The sequence below is a fragment of the Cyprinus carpio genome, chromosome A7 (genome assembly GCF_018340385.1).
Source record: "Cyprinus carpio isolate SPL01 chromosome A7, ASM1834038v1, whole genome shotgun sequence".
Lineage (NCBI taxonomy): Eukaryota > Metazoa > Chordata > Actinopteri > Cypriniformes > Cyprinidae > Cyprinus > Cyprinus carpio.
Genome location: NC_056578.1, coordinates 14,153,757 through 14,173,062, shown reverse-complemented (window position 1 = coordinate 14,173,062; position 19,306 = coordinate 14,153,757). Strand labels below are relative to the sequence as shown.

General features: G+C 38.6%; 3 protein-coding genes and 1 pseudogene across 4 annotated transcripts; 2 read left to right on the top strand and 2 right to left on the bottom strand.

The window, feature by feature from the left end:
- The first annotated feature begins 308 nt into the window (after positions 1 to 308).
- Positions 309 to 3,580, top strand: LOC109055805 (dehydrogenase/reductase SDR family member 4-like). Of its 2 annotated transcripts, XM_042759801.1 has the most exons (9): positions 316 to 585; positions 933 to 1,057; positions 1,262 to 1,439; positions 1,905 to 2,006; positions 2,100 to 2,170; positions 2,269 to 2,320; positions 2,453 to 2,587; positions 2,913 to 2,968; positions 3,331 to 3,580. In XM_042759801.1, the coding sequence occupies exons 2-9, from the start codon at positions 936 to 938 to the stop codon at positions 3,443 to 3,445; spliced, it is 831 nt and encodes a 276-aa protein (XP_042615735.1). In that variant the 5' UTR covers positions 316 to 585; positions 933 to 935; the 3' UTR covers positions 3,446 to 3,580. The 2 variants fall into 2 exon arrangements, with proteins under 2 accessions (XP_042615736.1, XP_042615735.1); XM_042759802.1 differs by lacking the exon at positions 2,913 to 2,968 and having other exon boundaries at positions 309 to 585.
- Positions 3,581 to 3,695: 115 nt separating this feature from the next.
- Positions 3,696 to 8,724, bottom strand: LOC109055766 (annotated as a pseudogene).
- Positions 8,725 to 8,793: 69 nt separating this feature from the next.
- Positions 8,794 to 11,920, top strand: LOC109055767 (cell death activator CIDE-B-like). The gene is made up of 5 exons (XM_042759803.1): positions 8,794 to 9,280; positions 10,352 to 10,466; positions 10,736 to 10,885; positions 11,076 to 11,269; positions 11,374 to 11,920. The coding sequence occupies exons 1-5, from the start codon at positions 9,255 to 9,257 to the stop codon at positions 11,513 to 11,515; spliced, it is 627 nt and encodes a 208-aa protein (XP_042615737.1). The 5' UTR covers positions 8,794 to 9,254; the 3' UTR covers positions 11,516 to 11,920.
- On the bottom strand, positions 11,919 to 17,989 carry LOC109055768 (zinc fingers and homeoboxes protein 1-like). The gene is made up of 2 exons (XM_019072956.2): positions 17,267 to 17,989; positions 11,919 to 14,887 (listed from the first exon to the last, which is right to left on the bottom strand). Exons 1-2 carry the CDS (start codon positions 17,525 to 17,527, stop codon positions 13,037 to 13,039), a joined length of 2,112 nt encoding a protein of 703 aa, XP_018928501.1. The 5' UTR covers positions 17,528 to 17,989; the 3' UTR covers positions 11,919 to 13,036.
- Positions 17,990 to 19,306: the final 1,317 nt, after the last annotated feature.

Sequence of the window (19,306 nt, the reverse complement as noted above, 5' to 3'; positions counted from 1 at the left end):
TTTAGTGAGACATTTTACAAGTTTACTTGAATTGAAATAAAATACTTTACTAATATATGAGATGGATTTTTAAGAATTAATGATTGATGAATTTTAACCAATTAATGAAGGTTCCTTGAGACTAGCATCTTCCTCCAGAGAGAAAGATCAGAGAGCTGATTCCTCCACTGACCGCATTCAGTTTTTTTGTTACCAACCATCCAGTAATCACACTAATCTGTGATTGGTCCTTCCGGAGCAGCGCTGTAAAAAGTTACAGGCAGCACGCAAGCATCGACTCTACACCTACACGCAGCTTCTTCAGCGGTCTGTGCAATAGTAACATAACAACACCAGATTGATGACACCAGAGAAACATTAGTAGCCATCGAATTGCACATACACTGAAGAATTAAACAGGATAATCACTATTCAGAAACATGACCAATAAGAGACAACTTCCGGACTGTTTATCACCGCCCTTTCACAAAGCCACAATACGCAGTCTGCCAGTTCATAATATTTCTATGGTGCTGACGTACAAAAGGCATTGATTTTTATTACTTGCAAAGTGCCACCGGAACAACAGACCTTCTCAGCTCGTGGGTAAAGCTTTATTTCTTCTTACTAACCTATACGTCACAATTATTATTCATAATTTAGGAAGATTTAAAACAACTTGATAAGCTCTTGGCTCTCCTCAACCATGAAGCGATTTTGTACATTTAGCTCTGTTTAAGTAATGTTAAAGTTTAGCAGCATAACTTGCTGGTTTCTGAAGAACTTCACATAAACACTTTCTCACCTCAGCTGCCTGTCACGGAATGTAATTAATGTTAAAGTGTAAAACTGTTCTGTGCACCTGTAACTTTTCCCCAGGATGACCTTTAACCCACTTTCCTACATAGTGCTGTAGCAATTATTATCCAGACTCTCTTTCTGTCTGTCCCAAGGTAATGTTGAAGGCTGTAACCAGGTGCCTTTGGTCAAATCCTGTCGCTGGTAGAAGAATGATGTCCCATCTCATATCACCAAATTTGTCAGGAAGAGTTGCTATAGTAACCGCATCCACAGATGGGTATGATGCTTTATTTCCATTCTTATCCAACTGTTCTTTAGTTTCAGATCCTTAAAACAAAAGAGTGTGTAGCTGTCACAGCACAAAAAAGACATAGTCCCTCTGGTAAAAGCTGATAATACAACTACTAAAACAATATAAATGATGCATCCTAAATACTTACATAACATGCTGACAGACCCTTGCGCTCACCGATCTTCTCAGGATTGGGCTCGCAGCTGCGGAGGCTTTGGGTCAGAGGGGAGCACATGTGGTCGTGAGCAGTCGACGCCAGGCCAACGTTGACAAGGCTGTGTCACTCCTGCGCAGCAAAAATATAAAAGTAATAGGCACCACATGCAATGTGGGGAAAGCAGAAGACAGAGACAAGCTCATTAATTTGGTGAGGAGTTTCTTTATCGCACTTTTTAGCAAATATTTAGTTAATACTTCATACTTAGGAAAATCTGCAAATGTTATAATGAACCCAAAAGTCTGTTAAAACTTGCAAATGTATAATGTGTGTGACCCTGGACCACAAAAACAGTCTTAAGTCGCTTGGGTATATTTGTAGCAATAGCCAAAAATACATTGATGCATGATTGATCATATGCATTGCTAAGAACTTCATTTTGATAACTTTAAAGGCGATTTTCTTAGTATTTTGTGTTTTTTTGCACCCTCAGATTCCAGACTTTAAAATAGTTGCATCTCGACCATCCCAGCAAACATACATCAATGGAAAGCTTATTTATTCAGCTGAATAAATCTCAGTTTTGAAAAACCGACACTTAAGACTGGTTTTGTGGTCTAGGGTCACATATATTGTGAAGAAATTTTATTTAAATGCTTTTACTTTTTATTGCAGACGATTGAACAGTGTGGTGGTGTGGACATACTGGTGTCTAACGCAGCTGTGAACCCGTTTTTTGGGAACATATTAGAATCCACAGAGGAAGTCTGGGACAAAGTAAGTTATTAGCCTTGATAAACTTTTATTATATAAATAAATATATATGTATAAATATAAATGTCAGTAGTGACATTTGCTTTATGTCCACAGATACTTGGAGTAAATGTGAAAGCTTCGTTCCTTCTGACCAAACAGGTTGTGCCTCACATGGAGAAAAGAGGGTGAGACAAGTGAAAAATGTGAGGGGGGGAATAGAAAACAGCAGCATTTCAAAATAAACTTTATATCTGCGCCTAACTTGGGACCTTTTCATTTTCAGGGGTGGGTCGGTTGTGATTGTGTCTTCAGTCGCAGGGTACCAGCCAATGCAAGTATGATGTCTACTTGCTCTAAAGTTAATAGCACTAAAGGGGTTTTCTTTAATTAGGTTTGTAAACTTTATCTGCTGTTTTTCATTCAGCACTAGCTGAGAGCTCATCTTGCTGTCACTCTTTGACTCTTAGGGTCTGGGCCCCTATAGCGTGAGTAAGACCGCCCTGCTCGGTTTAACCAAAGCACTTGCTCCTGATCTCGCCCACAGTAACATTCGGATCAACTGTGTTGCCCCTGGCATCATCAAGACGCGTTTTAGTGCCGCTGTAAGGATTTCCTACACCTTTCATTTTCAGAGCTTCTTGGAAACTCGGGTTACACTTTATTTTAAGGTGTCCTTGTTACAATGTACTTATACATATAAGTACTGAGTAATATTAATTAACTACATGTACTTACTATATGGTTAGGTTTTGGCTTAGGGTTATTTGCATTTAATTATGTATAATTAATTATTAGAATATTAAGTACATTTAACGTGTAACAAGGACACCTTAGTGTTACTCGTCTTTGTCTAATTGTAATTTATAACATCAATTAGAGTCTTTACAACATTCATCTGTATAACCCTTTGCTTCTGTTCTTCTGTAGCTGTGGGAAAATGAGAGTATGCTTGAAGAATTCTTGAAACAGACAAGCATAAAAAGGTTTGTACAATTGCGGTCAAGACAGTGAATGAAATTGTTTTTAAACTAATAGTACCGTGGCGCTTGAAAATCATACCTGAGCATGTCTGAGAATTGCATTATCACGAGTAGGAAACTGAATTTTGCCACTAGCATTATGCACCACAAAAATATTACATATTTAATATTATCCACCATTGTAGTTTTTTTATATAGCTAAAGTGTATGACTGCATGATTAATAATGTTTTTAAAAATCCCATTACCTGTTAGGTAGCATTCAAGTAATTGTCCACAAGCTATTCCTTCATTTTCATAAGCTTTCATTTGTTTGTTGCTTTTTGATGCAGGAAACCTGATTCTTATGTAATGTTGATCTTTTAGACTTGGGCAGCCAGAAGATGTAGGTGGTGTGATTGCCTTCCTGTGCTCAGACGAAGCCTCATACATCACCGGAGAGACTATCACTGTAACCGGAGGCATGAACTGCAGACTGTAAGAGGAGTGGCACAGAGGCAGTAACAGAATGAAACCTTCTAATTGAATGAAACAACACATTTGTAACAGCTGATGCAGAAATTCATATTACGATTACAAACATTTAATTGTAATAAAAAAAAAATTTTGTTGCTAATTTTGTCACATTCATTTAGTTTTCTGATGTATAGTTTTCCACATTTTTCAACCCGTGAATTGACTTTTCCAGTCGTTTGGGATTACTGGCATTATAGTTTTTAGATTTTAAAAATAAAAAAAATGTTTACAATAATTTTAACTTAGCTTAAAAAGGAATTAGAAATAGAAACTTGCATGACTTAAGATATTTTCACATTTTCTCTTATGGAGGGCACCTTGTTCAGAATGATTAATTTCCCTTAAAAATAACAAAGATCTAGCAGTGAACAAAATTCTTTATTTAAATATATTACATATAACAACAACAGCATCATTCTACATTATACAGATAGAATAAAAATAAAACAAATGATTATTAATTATTAATGCACGCTTCCTAAAAGCAGGTAGGTTTCCTTGGTTACAATTGTACTACATGGTAAGGAGCTTCGGATTTTTAAATAAAATCTAAGACTTATGACTAATACAAGTATTATCTATATAACAACAAACACTGCAGCATCAAAGTCTAAGCAAGAATGATGTTCCAGTACAACTGCATCAATGTCTGCTTCCAAGAGACAATGTGGAACAGAACACAGGATTCCAGAACTCCAGCAGTGTGGGCACATATGTACCATTCTTTGTTTTGCAATGCTGCTGATTGAATAGAAGCAGTCAGATCGAAACACAGTTCAGGGACAGATTAAACCTAGAACCAAATGTTTGGAAAAGATTCATCTTAAAATGCCTTTTTGTAAATGATCACTTTCATGTTGTTCAGGAGCCAATTAAGGTACAAACTTTTCTCTTGACATCGTCTGTTTTCTCATCATCACAATGATGTCATCTGATGACTTAACTGAGAGAGATGGTGTTTCTAAAATAGATGAAAAACCAAAAGCTACACCTCTGCCATATAAAAGGCCAAAAAAGAAAAGAAAAGAAAACTGTAGTTACCTGGACTACCGACTGGAAGATGCAGAATGAGGGGAATACATGGAGAGCAAGTAGAAGTTCTTAAGGAACAAGAAATTCTGATAAGAATGAATTAGAAAATACAGCAAACACACACAAAAAAAACAATTATAAAATTAAAATAAAGTCATGTTTTTACGGCTTATTGACTGATAAATCAGGTGGTTCTCTGGCGTTGAACTCAAATCAATAAATTTCCTCTTGCGCATCACAGAGTCACTGTTTCCCATACTGTCTTTTGAAGCAGGCTGGCATGGAGACTTTGTAATTTTCTTTTCATCAGACAGATGATTTGGACAGACAGGAAGATCATTGTCGTTTAATCTGGGATTGACAGCTTCATGCAGGAAATGAGCAGAGCACTCATTTCTGCTTCTTCCTGTGACTCAATGGCCTCAGAGTTTATCCTAGTGGAATATTTCATTGTAACATCTTCCCCTCTTTTTCCATTTCTAACTTAAGTCTTTTTGGGGAATTTGTTTGCTTTCTCACTACTCCCCTTCCTACTGTTTATTTCTTCTTTGCTGCCCTCCTCCTCCTCTTCTTCTGCTTCACTGCCGGATGACTGACTGATCACTGTGACCAACATATTCCCGAAAAAAATACTCCTCTTCAGGATCCTTCTCCAAGCTGTTTTTTAGAACATGATCTTTGTTTGCTTCTGGTATTTCTAGACATTTCAGAAGCTGTTTTAACTTCTTGTCCTAAACTTGCTACCTTCTCACTGTTTTTTGGAGAATGTCATTGGAAATGGACCCAATAACTGGTGCGACTTGTGACTGGGCTTTCTTCACGGCTCTGCGAGTGGTTCTGGGTGTTGATGGGGCGGGATTTGTGACCCTGTTGGATAAGGAAGTGGATTCTGATTGGATAGTCTGCAACACTCTACCCGAAAGAGGGAGGGAAAGGGAAGACAGGATCGCATCACCAGTAGATGACAGAAAAGATGCTGAAACATAGAGAAGGAAAGAAAAACAGAGGAGGACAAGACAGATGTTTAGGGGCATAAAAGGAAAGAATTCAATCTTGTGCTTTCAGAAAAGCAATTACTTCCCAGACATACCTGAGCTGAGGTGTCCGAGGCATCTTTCATGCTGCAGCAGAGTCCTGAGCAGCTGGGGCTGCGATGCAGAGCGTGCACACTCCTCCAGAACAGCAGGGTCACTACTGAGCCACGAGACTGTCTGAATAAGACATCACAATACAAAATGGTGAGCATTGAGCATAAACAAAACAGTGGTCCTATCCCAAACAGCAGCATTAGCATTCGCAATCAGCATTTGACCAAGCAGGGCACTAGTCAGCAAGTGCTCACTTGAAAACTTTAATCAGGCAATTCCTTTCTTTAATTTGGAAAATAGCAAATGTGTAATGGACCATACTTGGAACTCACACTTGAAAATCTTTTTTTTTATTTTTTATTGAACATTAATTAAATGATACATAAAGCATTACAAAATGTATCAAAAGGTCAAATGTAAAAAAAATAAAAAATTGGCAATGTGCCAGAAAGCGTTTCAAACTTTCTAAATATTTTGGACAATTTTATCAACCAAAAAAAAGGTTATAATGTACAATTTTCAATAAATAAATAAATAAATAAAATAAAAAGTAAACAATATTCGCATGTGATCCCCCCCCCACCCCACTATTATGCCATGACAGCACCACAGGTTATTTTCAGAGTAGCTTAAATTACAAAAACAAACAACAACAACAACATACTCTAAAAGCAAAGGAAGAAAAAATATATCTGATATTCTTAAAAGCAAAAAAAAAAAAAAAAAAAAATAAAAAAAAAATGTTTTTGTTCTGAACCTTATAATGAATTATACCTGAGCAAGATTTGGAATTGGTAATAGTTTATCCAGTCGAATTAGAAACTCCCACAATAATTTCTCTAGATTGGCCACATAGCTTCCTCCATAGTGAATATGGAATTCCTCCTGGAGTCAAAGACAAAACCATGTCAGTGTACATGAATTAAAGTTTGCATTAATTGAAGATTTTTAGGCTTTTACCAACCAGTGACAGATAATTTCGAAGTGCCTTCTTTCATTGACAGACAAATTGCACTCTCATGAAAACATATCAGGTGGGAGATGTGAGTATTTGTGGAGCAGTTCTCTGAGGTTTTTTGTTTGTTTGTTTTACCTTGAAAAACTGTTTTCTGGCTGCTGCATTCTTCAAGAGAGAGTGCACCAGGGTCTGGAAGTTGAGTTTAGCTTCTTCCACCTTTTGATCCGTCCTCTGAGGATATAAGAAAGTTACAGTCCTTGTTGTCGCATGTAACTCTTGTGAAATTATATTCAAGAACACTATTTAACTTCTAAAGAAGCTAGATGAGAATAAAACTAGCCTAACATAATGAGACAAACAAGACTCTGCACTAGTGTCAGGGCCAAACTCACCTTTCCGATGGCAGTGGAGGATTCTTGCAGCTTGTGCAGCTCCTGGAGGACACACTGAGCATCAGGAAGATCTGATTGACGAAGCTCCTCCAAGATCATCTTAGGTTAGCAGCATAAAAAGCCAAGAAATGTCTTTACTATTCACAGACTAAAAACCTTGGAAAACAACAAAGTTTCAATACATGACAGAGACTACTTCACTGAATCACATGTAGCTTAAACCGTAATGGACAATTTACAGTGCATGTGGTCATAACTGAGAATGACAAAGATGGCAGCATAAAAAAAAGTACATGCTATAGGTGTTTTTTCATGTGCTGCAGGCAGTACTTTTCAGTGATCTCACCAGTGCCCGCAAACCTATTGTCAGCCTGGCATGATGTCTGTAATGGAGCAGGCCCGGGACAGTCTCACAAAGTGATGTTATGGTCTCCTCCAGTTTCCCATAATGCACTGCGTCTCTCTGCAGCATCACCTTCCACATGGCTGCAGACATCAGGCGTAAAGGTGGAGCTATGAGCCGCAGTGCTGACAGGAGTAGAGGTGTGTCTGTTGAAAATAAGATCTGAAACAATTAGAACAAGCAATCTGTACTGGAACTCATTTTATCTTGGAGAGAGAGCGAGAGAGAGAGAGAGAGAGAGAGAAGCTAGAATTAATTTAAGGACATTTTTAATATGATTTTATATTTCAGCGTGTCAGTGCTGAAAATGTCATGCAACTACCCATACAGACATTCAGACATTAATTCTAGATATTTACAGCTCTTATATGCACATCTATATTTAGATGTGCGCTACACAGTTAAAGCATTGTTTATGCCATTGACACTCCTGATTGAGATTGTAGATAGAGTGTCAATGGTCCACTTGAGAAATAGGTGGCGGTAATGCACTTATAACTCTGCGATCCGCCATAAAGCACCAAGAAGAAGATGCAGGCTGCTGTGAAGCGCGTTCACGAGAGTTCTAACAGTTTGGTCATTGCGTGAATCAGAGGTAAAAAACGATATAAATACTGTTCAGTTTCTTGCACAGACCTATCGTTTTGTGTCTTTATATTTCAATGTATCGTCCCGAGCTGCAGGGTTTAATTTGGATTTTTCTGTGCATGTTTTTTTTCTCTCAGATTCTGTTACCATTACCAAGCATTGTACTGCTGAGAGACTGCAACGCCGAAGCTAAACATTTTCGTTTGTGTTCTACTAAAGAAACAAAGTCACCTCTTGGGTGTCCTGGGGTTAAGCAGATAAACATCACATTTACATTTTTGGGTGAACTATCCCTTTAACATGTTAGCGGGAATAAATCTGCATAGAAAATCCCTAGCATCTAACAACAAATGCACAACAGAGAAACGCATAAAATATTCTTTTAATATTAGATTTTTACGAGCTACACCGCACAGACCCACCTTCATTCATAGTGTTAGTCGCGGTTTTCATTGTCCTCTCCGTCCAGAAAATAAACAACTCTGGTGTTTTGGAAATCGCTTAACGTTACTTGATTCGTAAACGTAAAAATGAAATCTATTATACAGCTCGAACTAAAAGTCACAAACAAAATTAATTTAACGCGGTGTGAAGCTTTCTGTCCTTTGATCTATATTTACAGCCAATACGGCACGTTTATAAATACAACTGATGATTCATAAGAATAGCACTGATCTCAGTGAATGATAGTCGCGGTAGAAATACACTTCTCGCGCCAAAATTACGAAATGTTGTTTCCGGTGTGAAGTATACAAAGAGGAGAGCTTTTTTTTTTTTTTTTTACGAAAAAAAAAAAAAAAAAAAAAAACATTTTTTTTAAAACTGTTTTGTAGGCAGCTGTCTTTTATCTGAATTTTGTTCCTGATCTTGACAAATTTGCCCTAATTTATTTGTTTTTGCATTGAATTAATGCCTTGTTTCTATGCTTTTTATTATGACGTAGAGTCGAAAAATTAGTTTTGGCTTTCAAAATCAAAGTCATCCAATTTCAAGTACTGTAGAATCCCAAGGGAAATTAACTTTTCAAGTGTTACAGCTCTAACCTTCCTACATCATTCAAACTTTGGCTCCTGAACACACAAGTACACTCAGAGAAGAGACCTTGCCCAATGACAAATGCTATCAGGATAAATCCTCCAGCACAGTCAAAGTCCACTTGGCTAGCATCACACAACACAATATTGTCAAAAAGATATTCTCCGCCAGCTGTTACTCAGTATCGCTAGTTTACTTCAGACGGTCAAACAGAGACAGAAAGGACTGTAAACAACTCAAACAGAGGTGACAGGCACAGACCTCAACCACAGATCATAATGGAAACAACCGCCTCCCTGTTCAAGTGAGTTTAGTAACATTATTTTGTTGTATATTCAATACTGTTATTTACAATATGCCTATTTATCCTCTGAAGTATGCTTTGAGTAAGACAGTCAGATTTACATATACATTTGATCAAAGTTGTTAGTACATAGATACAAAAATACAAATTGACATATTTAGTTGAATTAGTTTGATCAGTGTTTGTCCTTAACATTGGACTTTAACTGTTGGTCTCTCTCAAGACATTTGTTTCACTCCATTAACAACTCTTTAGATAAGACCGAGTTTGATTACAGCCATGTGCTGTCTGTGCTTGTCCCACTTTTAAAGCAGTCATTGATTATTCTAGGAAAATGTTGTCATTATTTACACATCCTCATGTTGTTCCAAACCTCCATGGATTTTTTTTCTATCATGGAACACACACACACACACACACACACAAAGGATTTTGAAGAATCATCTTGGTCGCTTTTATCATGTTCTGTTGTTTTCAAACCTCATAAGAGACACAAAACACCATATAAGTATTTTAAAAGACATTAAATAGCTTTGTGTTATAAATAGATCGAAATATCATCATTCAAGTGATATTTTAGTGATAATATTTCCTTTTAGTGAGCTGTGATCAGATCAGACTCCAGAATCAGATCGATCTGATTTGTCACTTTATGAACTGGATGCTTCAGTGATCAAATATTAAGAAAATTTGTTTACAATTTTAGGCATAATTATTTTTCCCTTGAAAATGGCAAGAACAGCTAGGGGGGACATCAAGAATTACAAGGATGTCAGTAATTATAAAATTTTGATTTGTTCTATACAAAGCTTTCACATGGCTTCAGAAGACTTGACATTTAGTGTATACAGTAAGCCATATGAACCAAGACCAACAATACAATTCTTCAAAATCCTTCCGAGGAAGAAAGAAAGTCATACAACATGAGGGTGAGTAAATAATTAAGCATTATTGTGCTAACTCTTCCTTTAAGTGGAGTTCTTGACTCTTGACAAAACCTCCATTTTTTTATACTCTGTTTAGTCTTTGCCGTTCTGCCTCCCCATCATTCCCTGTGGCTCTTTCTCTCAGGTCAGTGTCTCGGCGGGTTTGGTCGCCCCCTCAGCGTCCATTCAGAGTGTGTTCCTCGAACAGAGAGGTCAAAAAGGGAGTCACTGCTGGAACTCTAGAGGAGCTCAAAGAGAAGGTAGGAAATTAAACATCGTTTAACTGGAAGTTTTGCCGCTACCTAAATGGGCTTTTTGATGTAGACACATTGGTCAACCTCCCCTCTAGGGCTTTGCAGTGGTTTTGTCTGTGTGTAGCGCCCCCTGCCCTGTGTTACATATGTTACACAGAAACTCAACCAGTTTTTAGACATCCTGCAATGTCCAGGATAACTGAAGACATTTATCATAAACATTTGTGGTGCATTTGAACATTGTGGGACATTTTGTACTGTGATTCTTACCTCAGGCAGCCCAGGCTCTCTTGATATCTACTGTGCTGACTTTGGTGTGTGAAGAGGATGGGACAGAGGTTGACTCAGAAGAGTTCCTCTTAGCCCTGCCAGACAACACCGGTTTCATGGCCTTGACACCTGGAGAGATCTGGAAACCTCACCCTGTATGTGTTTTATTTCAGGCAGAATGTTTTTTCACATTTATTCTCATCACACCTCTTATTATGAGGCAAAAATCCCAGTGAATTATTGTTTTGTAAAAACTAAACCAATGACTTTAAGGTTTCAGTCACTTATGAATGTTGACGTTTGTATCATTCTGGACCTTATCTTAACTTCTTCTAACCCTCCTAGTTACGTCAAAGGTGTGGAAACAAACCAGGTGATAGTAAACCAAGGACAGGAAAAGACATTGCTCAGATCACCTTTGATCTTTACCGTACGCACCCCAAAGACGTATTCGGCTCGCTGAATGTGAAAGCCACATTCCAAGGGCTCTACTCTGTCAGTGCAGATTTCCAATGCATTGGGCCAAAGAAAGTCCTGAGGTAAACCGACTACAGATGGAAACTCTTAAGCTCTTTAATGGTTTGTTTTACTGTTTATTTATACAAAATACTGAATTGTATCCTACACTTCTGTTGTCTCTCAGGGAGGCCCTCAGAGTCATATCCACTCTCCTCCATGCTGCTGGACACTTACTGATCTCATCTGCTGCTGTGATTCGCCGTATCATCCAAGGGGCAGATCTTCTTCAAGCCCAGCATGACAAACCTATCAAGTATTGGGAATAACCGGAGAAACTTGGAATTTATAGGACATGAATCTGAGATCCGTTTTTTTTTCTAAAATGTTTTCTAGATAGTTTTATGTAATAACACATTTTAACATTAATGCATTAGGTATAATGAATGAGCAACAATTTTACAACATTTATTAATCGAGGTAAATGTAAATTTAAACACCACCCTTCAAACGTTTGAGTTCATTGTAATTTATTTCTCTGATGGTAAGCTGAATTTTTAGCAGCCATGACTCCAGTCTTCAACATGACACATCTTTTTCAGAAATGATTCTAAGATGCTGATTTGGTGCACAAGAAATATTTCTTATAATTGGGAATCATGAATGAAGGTTCGGAAGAACAGCATTTATTTGTTAGTTGATACCTAATGCATTAAATTGTTATTGTTTTTGTATGTACTTTGGTGGTTTAATGGAAAATTGCTCCAGGAAAATGCTCGTTTCTATGAAAACTGCTCTTTAGGAGTGATTTTTTATTTTTTATTCTTAGTCTAGGGCTACCCATGTTACTTCTGTGTGTTTGACCTTCTTTATAAGTGTTCACTTCACTTTTACCATTCAATATTTTTATGTGATAGACTGTATAATTTCATCTTCCTCATTTTGTAAGTCGCTTTGGATAAAAACATAAGCTAAATGATTAAATGTAAATATTATGTAAAAACAAAATTGTCATAACAGTGAATGTTTCGAAAACGAAAAATGTAATATAAAAATGTTTTAAGATCAATTTATTAAGTAAAACCAAAGTGGTACAAAAAGCTTCAGCACAAAAATGTCAGTCTCTCTAGCCAGCTTACTCAATGCATAGACTAATAAATTCCATATTTTGACTACTCAAGATTTTAATTAGTCTTCAAATAATATTTATAATAATTAAAATCACAAATAAAGAGATTGATTGGGGGGGGAGAGATTGATTGGTGTTGGAGGAAATCAAGCACATAAATTATGTAGTATTACGTCAGCACAATGTTTCCATCAAAGAAACATTTGTGTAGCAAACTGTGGCTCTAAAAGATTGCAGTTATGTTTATAACCTTAAATACAATTGACCTTTGTAAAAGCAAACATCTACATATCTAAGCTCGAAGTGCAACTTAAACATGAAAATGGCAACACACATGCATTCACTCTGTTGAGTCACACTGAGAACCACAATGAACAAACCTCTGATAAAACAAGCTACAAAACAAAATACATTGTACAGTCATTCAGTGCCTTGCCATATACAATTTTGTTTTATTTACTTTAAAGTAGATATTCTAATACTAAATATTTTTTATTCAAGTAAGATGCTTAGTTTTGGAGATACATATTGCATAACAATGTTGTGAGAGGTTCTACAAGGCCCTGGATCATAGCATTAAACTGGGATGGAAATATCCAGACAGGTTAAAGGAGGAAAAAAAAAAAGGTTTTGTGTAACATCTTTGGCAGTAATATGGAATTCAGTTTCCACCTATCTGCACAGCTACAAATGCCATCGCAAACTGACTTTGCTTCTGAGGTCAGAGTTCACCCTCAGGCAGAACTGGGGTACTTCCCCTAAAAAGTTCATTCCATGTTGCGGCTTTGCCCCCTCCACCTTGGTTAATTAATGTAGAATCACCTAAACTCAACCCAGAGCCCATCTTCTCAAATGAGACTTTCCCCCTTGAATAATTCCCACCCCTTTTCTGCTGTTGCATTATAACTGCGATGATGCGTTCCCTCTCCTCTGAGGTCATCCAGCGCATCTGATTGTGTTTGACATGATAACGCGTGTCTCCGTACCACTGGATGATCTCTGTCCGTGTCAAACCCGTCTTCTGCTGGAGTATCAGGTAGTCGTCGCTTGTGGGCCACTGGCAGCGAAGGAAGTTTTGCCGCAACATTTCCAACTGTTCCCTCGTCTTCTTACGAAGTCGCACGTTCGGTTCTACCCGGCCACGGAGGAATGATGGAGAAGGAGAGGGAGAGACGTCTGCAGAATATTGTTGAACGGAAGCACTGCCGTCATCAAACTCACCTTCATCACTTACTTCCTCCTTGGTCTCATTTGATTGGCTGACTGGTGCCTCATCGTCAGCCAAATCTACATCAACCTCAAACCCTGCCTCTGTGTCGTCAGCCTCGTTGTTGTCATAAAAATCAGCACTAGGTGGAACATCGTTCTCCAGCTCAGTGTGAGAGTTCTGCTGCACCAGCTGCGAAGACCGATTTTGCCTTGCAAGCTTGGCTAGCCATGCCCTGCCGTTCTTGCGAAGCTGGTAGCGGCTGTCTGCGAACCATTTACGAATTTCACGCCGATTAAGTCCAGTCATTTTCTGGAGCCGCTGAACTTCGCCGTCAGAGGGCCAAGACTTCTGTACAAAACTGCGGCGCAGGACCATCAGCTGTGCTTTCGATTTTTTCCCTGGTAAATAGTGTAGAGACTGTGAAAGCTCAGGAAGCTCGGGGTACGACATCGCGGCATGTTGGACGTATGATGAACGTCCATAGGAATCGCGCAGTGGGACTCCAGTATTGTGAGGCGTTAGGTTTCTACTGTCACTTTGGAACTGGGGATTAACTTGAGGAACTTGGGATGCAGGTCCAATACCGTTTTTGTACACAACATTAGCACTGAGCAAATGCTGTACACCGTTATTGGATTGGGAAGCATTATTCTGGCTATAATGCAAGCGGTTTTGGTCACTGGTGATGTGCTGAGGAACAGTCCGGCTGGGTTTAGGCGTCTGGTCTCTCTGATCTACATGGGCATTTGCCGCAGGTGGCGGTATAAAAACCTGCTGAGATTCATCACGTCCTAAACAATCCTCCTCGTCGTTTATTTCCACACACTCCTCAGCAACCGCTCCTTTCTGAATGCGCCACAGCTTGCGTCGCGTCTCTTGGATGTCGTCGTCAGCCCAGCTGATCCCGTAACGTACCCGCTGCATCATGAACCACGCTTTAACACGTTCCGGCGGTAACGCACACTTTCGAGCTAGAGCGCTCGCCTCCTGCGACGTGGGGTATGGGAATGCATTAAATGCTTCTACGAGATCTGACATGGCATCCAGCTCGTGGACCTGCTCCGAGCGCACCCAGATAAGCTTTAACCCCTCGGATACCAATGGAAGACAAACCAGGTTAGTCTGGTTGTGGGTCGATGTGCCAGAGGAGACCGTTTGCCTTTTTTGGCAGGACTCCTTAGACCCTGAAGAGCAGGGTGACTTCTCCTGAGGTAACTCGGGGGATGAGCTCTGTGATTCTTCAGGAGCAGGTGAGTCATCCATCTTCTCTTCCTGTTCTTTGGGATCCATGGAGGATGAGGTCTCATTTGAGTCCTCGGGAGTCTGAAGAGAAGCAGATTCTGTTCCCCCAGTGGTGACTGGCTGAAAGGAGTGAGATCAAGAAATATGAATACAAATGTTACATTTGGAGAACCTCCAAATGTACAAAAAGTTAACATGGCACAAAAAGTTAATGGGTTATTTGCTTTCACTGCTGTTAAAGTCACCAATAAATAAAAATCGACTATTATTTTTAATGGAATAACATCAGTGTTTATGATAAATTACTTATCCACACACATCTTTTTATTAATTATCTCCCTCTCTCTCACCACAAATTCTCTTCTTTGATGACCAGCAACCTGCCACTCATATGACATCACAGCAATTAATGACCATTAAGCTCATGTGGGAATTTTCTATGGGTTTTTATAATTTCAATTTGAGTCAAATAAGGTCTGTTACTTTAACCGAAAACATGTTCAAGTTACAAAGTCATAATTGAAATGCTGCTGTTTATTTGAAAAATAACTCTGATCAAAATCAGAGAACACTTTACAGATTCCTCCAAGGCCACATCCACACGAAGCCAGAGCTTGCGCTATCCTATCTTTTTTTTTTTTTTTTTTGCCTTGTTCTAAAAAAAATTCTGTAAACACGACGTTGTCTCTAGAAATATTTGCTAACATATGAAGCCGACTCAAAACTATGTAGTATACATGCCAGACCGGTATGTGGCGCTGCAATTCTGCCACAGAGATACACTAAAAACGGTAAGAAGATGTTGCTGTATATAAATTTTTTTGCTTTAGTAAAGCTAAAAGGCTCAGTAGCTTCTGCAGCATGAACACAAGCATGTAGTCCGCCACTGTTGTTGTTGTTATGTGACTTAGCGGTGTCTGACTAGGGTCAAGACATGGGTTGATGACATAATCGTTTCACAAAATATACAGCTTGGCTGTACACATGAAAACGCAAGGGTTTTCAGATTTATCCACTCTGGGACCCAGTTTCAGACTCCCAAAACGCCGGATCCGTCAGGATAAAACGCAGATACGATAATTTTATACAGCTAAATGTCTCTGTGTGGATGGGCTCCTAGTTATTGATGTTAATTTAATTAATTATATGACAAACCCTGTTTAACTGGCAACATTCCTCTAATTTTCACTGAGATTGCAAGATCGGTTCAACACTGCAGATGGAATTGCTTGCCAGTTCAACGCTGAACAGGGTAAGGATCTGTCTAAGCATGTTTAAGAGAAGTTGGACTGAAAGCAAGCCTCTCATCAGCAGAAAGAACCAAAAGGCTAGGCTCACCCTTGCTGAGGAGCATGTTATGTGGAGAGAAGAGAACTGGTCCAATGTTCACTTTAGTGATGAGAGCAAGTTTAATTTATTTGTGTCTGATGGGAAACATTTTGTTTGGCATCAAACTGGGAAAAGACTGAATCCCGAGTGCGTAAAGAAGTCAGTGAAAGGTGGAAGAGAAAGTGTCATGGTTTTGGGGATGTTTTCTGCGGCAGGAGTTGGGCCTCTTATAAAGCTACATGGCAGTGTGAATGCAAATGTTTATCAGAACTTCCTTCAGCAACATTCAGTTCCTTCCCTGCAAGCATCTCCAAATTAGCCTTCAATTTTCATGCAAGACAATGACTCGTCACACTGCAAAATGGTTAAAGCTGTTCCTTGACGCTAAGAACAAAGTTATGGCTAAGAAACCCACTCCAGTGACCGAACTATGGAAGAGAGTGGAAGAAGAGTGGACCGAGATCACATCAGCGGAGTGTGAGAACCTAGTGATGTCCTGCGGCCGCAGAGGTGCTTTAGTCATTCAAAGCAGGGTCTCTACACTTCCTACTAATTTCTGACAGCTGTAACCCTCCAAAACTTTAGTTGTAATCTTCTTCCGTGCTACAGTGATTACTGTTCTATAATTTTGATCTCTGTGTTTTCCACAAAATAAAGTTTTTTTGCTGAAAAGCCTTGGTTATGTCAAACATCTTAGTGGAACATAGGTATACCTACAGCTAATATTCCTTCAAATTCTGAGCTATGAAGACTAACAAAATTTCAGAAAAAAAGATTGTTCTAAAAACATTTCCACTCCATGTATATATAAACTGCTAATTCTGTTCCAGGTTTTACAGCTATTTAACAGCTCAAAACTGGCTAACCTTTTGCCAGAAACAATAATCAATCAACTGTACAACAGGTAAAGTTACCTGAATGTCCCATGAACATTAGCACTTAAGTATGTAAACCTAAAACCCAGAGGAGAGATGGGGCTATTGCATTTTTCAAGTATAAATCATTTATAATAAACACTAACATTGCATTAAAAATTTAATTTTTTTTTGGATTGGGTTAGGTCTATTTTTGGACAGAAATGTTGATCCAGGAACATGTCTTGGCAAAATCATGGCGACTCAAACTCATGCAGATCGTCAAATACTGACATGAAAACAAAACTTTACTTACTTTATCCTTAACGAAGCTCTTTTCCAGGTCACCGTTTAAGCAGGGTGTCTCCACATCATCCGAAAGACTGGTGACAGGGTGAGCGGCGTGCAGATGCTGACTGAGACATTTAACGTCTCGCGCTTTATAACCACAAATCCGGCACTCGTATGCATCCTTAGCTGTCATCTCCCCGGCATCTCCTCCAGGCTTTTCCGCTGAGTCTGGAGGTGAAGAGAGCGTACTCGTGCTCTCGAGCTGCGGAGCTGCACAATGCTCCATGGCAACCTATGCACGACCGAGCCAAGACGCAACTCATACAAGCGAACAAACACTAGACAGCTGAATTCCTCCCGCAACAAAGTCGGTGTGCACCACCCCCAGGGATGCAACGAGTTTTATTTGAATAAAACAATCGTACACGGAGTCAGCATGCAAGAGTTGAAGGCTGAATCCTAATTTATGGCCACACTGGTCTGAATATGGAACAAAGGCTGGCTGGCTAGCCAGTGAGCTAGCACATGAGCTTCTCGTGCTGGCTTCACAGATCCATAAAAAGTAAAAAATTATAATAATTAGGCAGCTCAAATACAAACCGGTTTATTTATTGTTTTTCTGGTGTAGTTACTTGAGAAATAAGGCGATTAAAAGCGTCATTCCCTGCTGATCGCACTCGCCTTCGGGTCGCACCACAGTAGCCCAGAAAGTAGCCTTGAGGTTTGGTTTGTCGCATCCTCCGAATGTGAAGCCAGAGCGGCTTCAAAATAAAAGTTCACTGACAGTCGCTCACTTTTCTGTTTCGAGAAGCTTTTGCGATGGTAAAATAACTGCATTAATAAAACACTTGTAACTGTATATATATATATATATATATATATATATATATATATATATATATATATATATATATATATATATATATATATATATATATATATATATATATATATATATATATATAAGCAATTATGTTGATCTGTGTTAATTTGTGGGAACTTATACTGTCAATACGGGTCTGAGCTATCTCATTCTGAAGAAAATTGTTTTCTTGTTGTCTGGAGTTGATAGTGTGTTAAACCTTCATACACTGACACCTGCTGGCTCTTGGACTTGCTTTTCTCCTTTGAAGACATCTTGAAGACTATCAGACAAGCTGTTAAGTTCAGGCACTATCATTATAATCAGTGAAGCTGTTTACACTGTTAAATAAATATCTTACTTACATTTGTATGCACATCTGCACTTTGTTGAGAGAAAATTCGCCAGATAGGTCATGTAGTCAGAGAGCTTTCAGCTTTTTATGACTAATGACTGGACACTAGTGCCAGCATCACTTCACTGAGCCATACTTACACACATCCTCATACATTAGCCATGGTGAAATCAGTGGCAAGGAACAAGTTCATTTTGATAAGAGTGTGGGAGAAGTAGAGAGGAAAAGAGAAACGATTATTACTGTTTGATATATGATGTTCTTAAATGAATAGTTTACCCTAAAATGTCAATTTGCTGAAAATGTACTCACCCTCAAGTCATCCAAGGAATAGATCAGTGTGTTTCTTTACTGGAAAAGATTTGGAGAAATTTACCATTACATAATTTGCTCATGAATGGATGCACTGAATGGATGTTGTCAGAATGACAGTGCAACAGCTGATAAAAGCATCACAATAATAGACAAGTAATCCACACAATTATAATCCATATTTGTAATAAACAAATCCATCATTAGGATATTTTTTCTTTAATAAAGTCATCTTTTCTGAATCAGGAGAAAAATTTGCACAGATCAAGCACTAGCAAAAACAGTCTGAAACATTTCTAAACAGATATGTCATTGGGTTTTGATGTAAGAGGACAATTGGGGATGGACTTTTTCACTGGAGGAAGTGTTATTATGGATTATGGTATTTTGGCCAAAAGCGATGGTTTAAAGTTAAAATGCCTTACTGATGGATTTATTACAAACACACAGCTTTTCACTTCACAAGACATTAATTGATGGACTGGAGTCATTGTATTAATGTGATGTTTTTATCTGCTGTTTGGACTCTCATTCTC

Coding starts and splice junctions, on each gene's coding strand:
- LOC109055805 (XM_042759801.1), top strand. CDS start 936: ATGTTGAAGGCTGTAACCAGGTGCCTTTGGTCAAATCCTGTCGCTGGT. Junction 1,440..1,904: donor GAGACAAGCTCATTAATTTG/GTGAGGAGTTTC, acceptor TTTTTATTGCAG/ACGATTGAACAGTGTGGTGG. Junction 2,171..2,268: donor CCTCACATGGAGAAAAGAGG/GTGAGACAAGTG, acceptor TTTCATTTTCAG/GGGTGGGTCGGTTGTGATTG.
- LOC109055768 (XM_019072956.2), bottom strand. CDS start 17,527: ATGGAGCATTGTGCAGCTCCGCAGCTCGAGAGCACGAGTACGCTCTCT. Junction 14,888..17,266: donor AGAGCTTCGTTAAGGATAAA/GTAAGTAAAGTT, acceptor CACTCCTTTCAG/CCAGTCACCACTGGGGGAAC.
- LOC109055767 (XM_042759803.1), top strand. CDS start 9,255: ATGGAAACAACCGCCTCCCTGTTCAA. Junction 9,281..10,351: donor ACAACCGCCTCCCTGTTCAA/GTGAGTTTAGTA, acceptor TCTTTCTCTCAG/GTCAGTGTCTCGGCGGGTTT. Junction 10,886..11,075: donor AGATCTGGAAACCTCACCCT/GTATGTGTTTTA, acceptor TAACCCTCCTAG/TTACGTCAAAGGTGTGGAAA.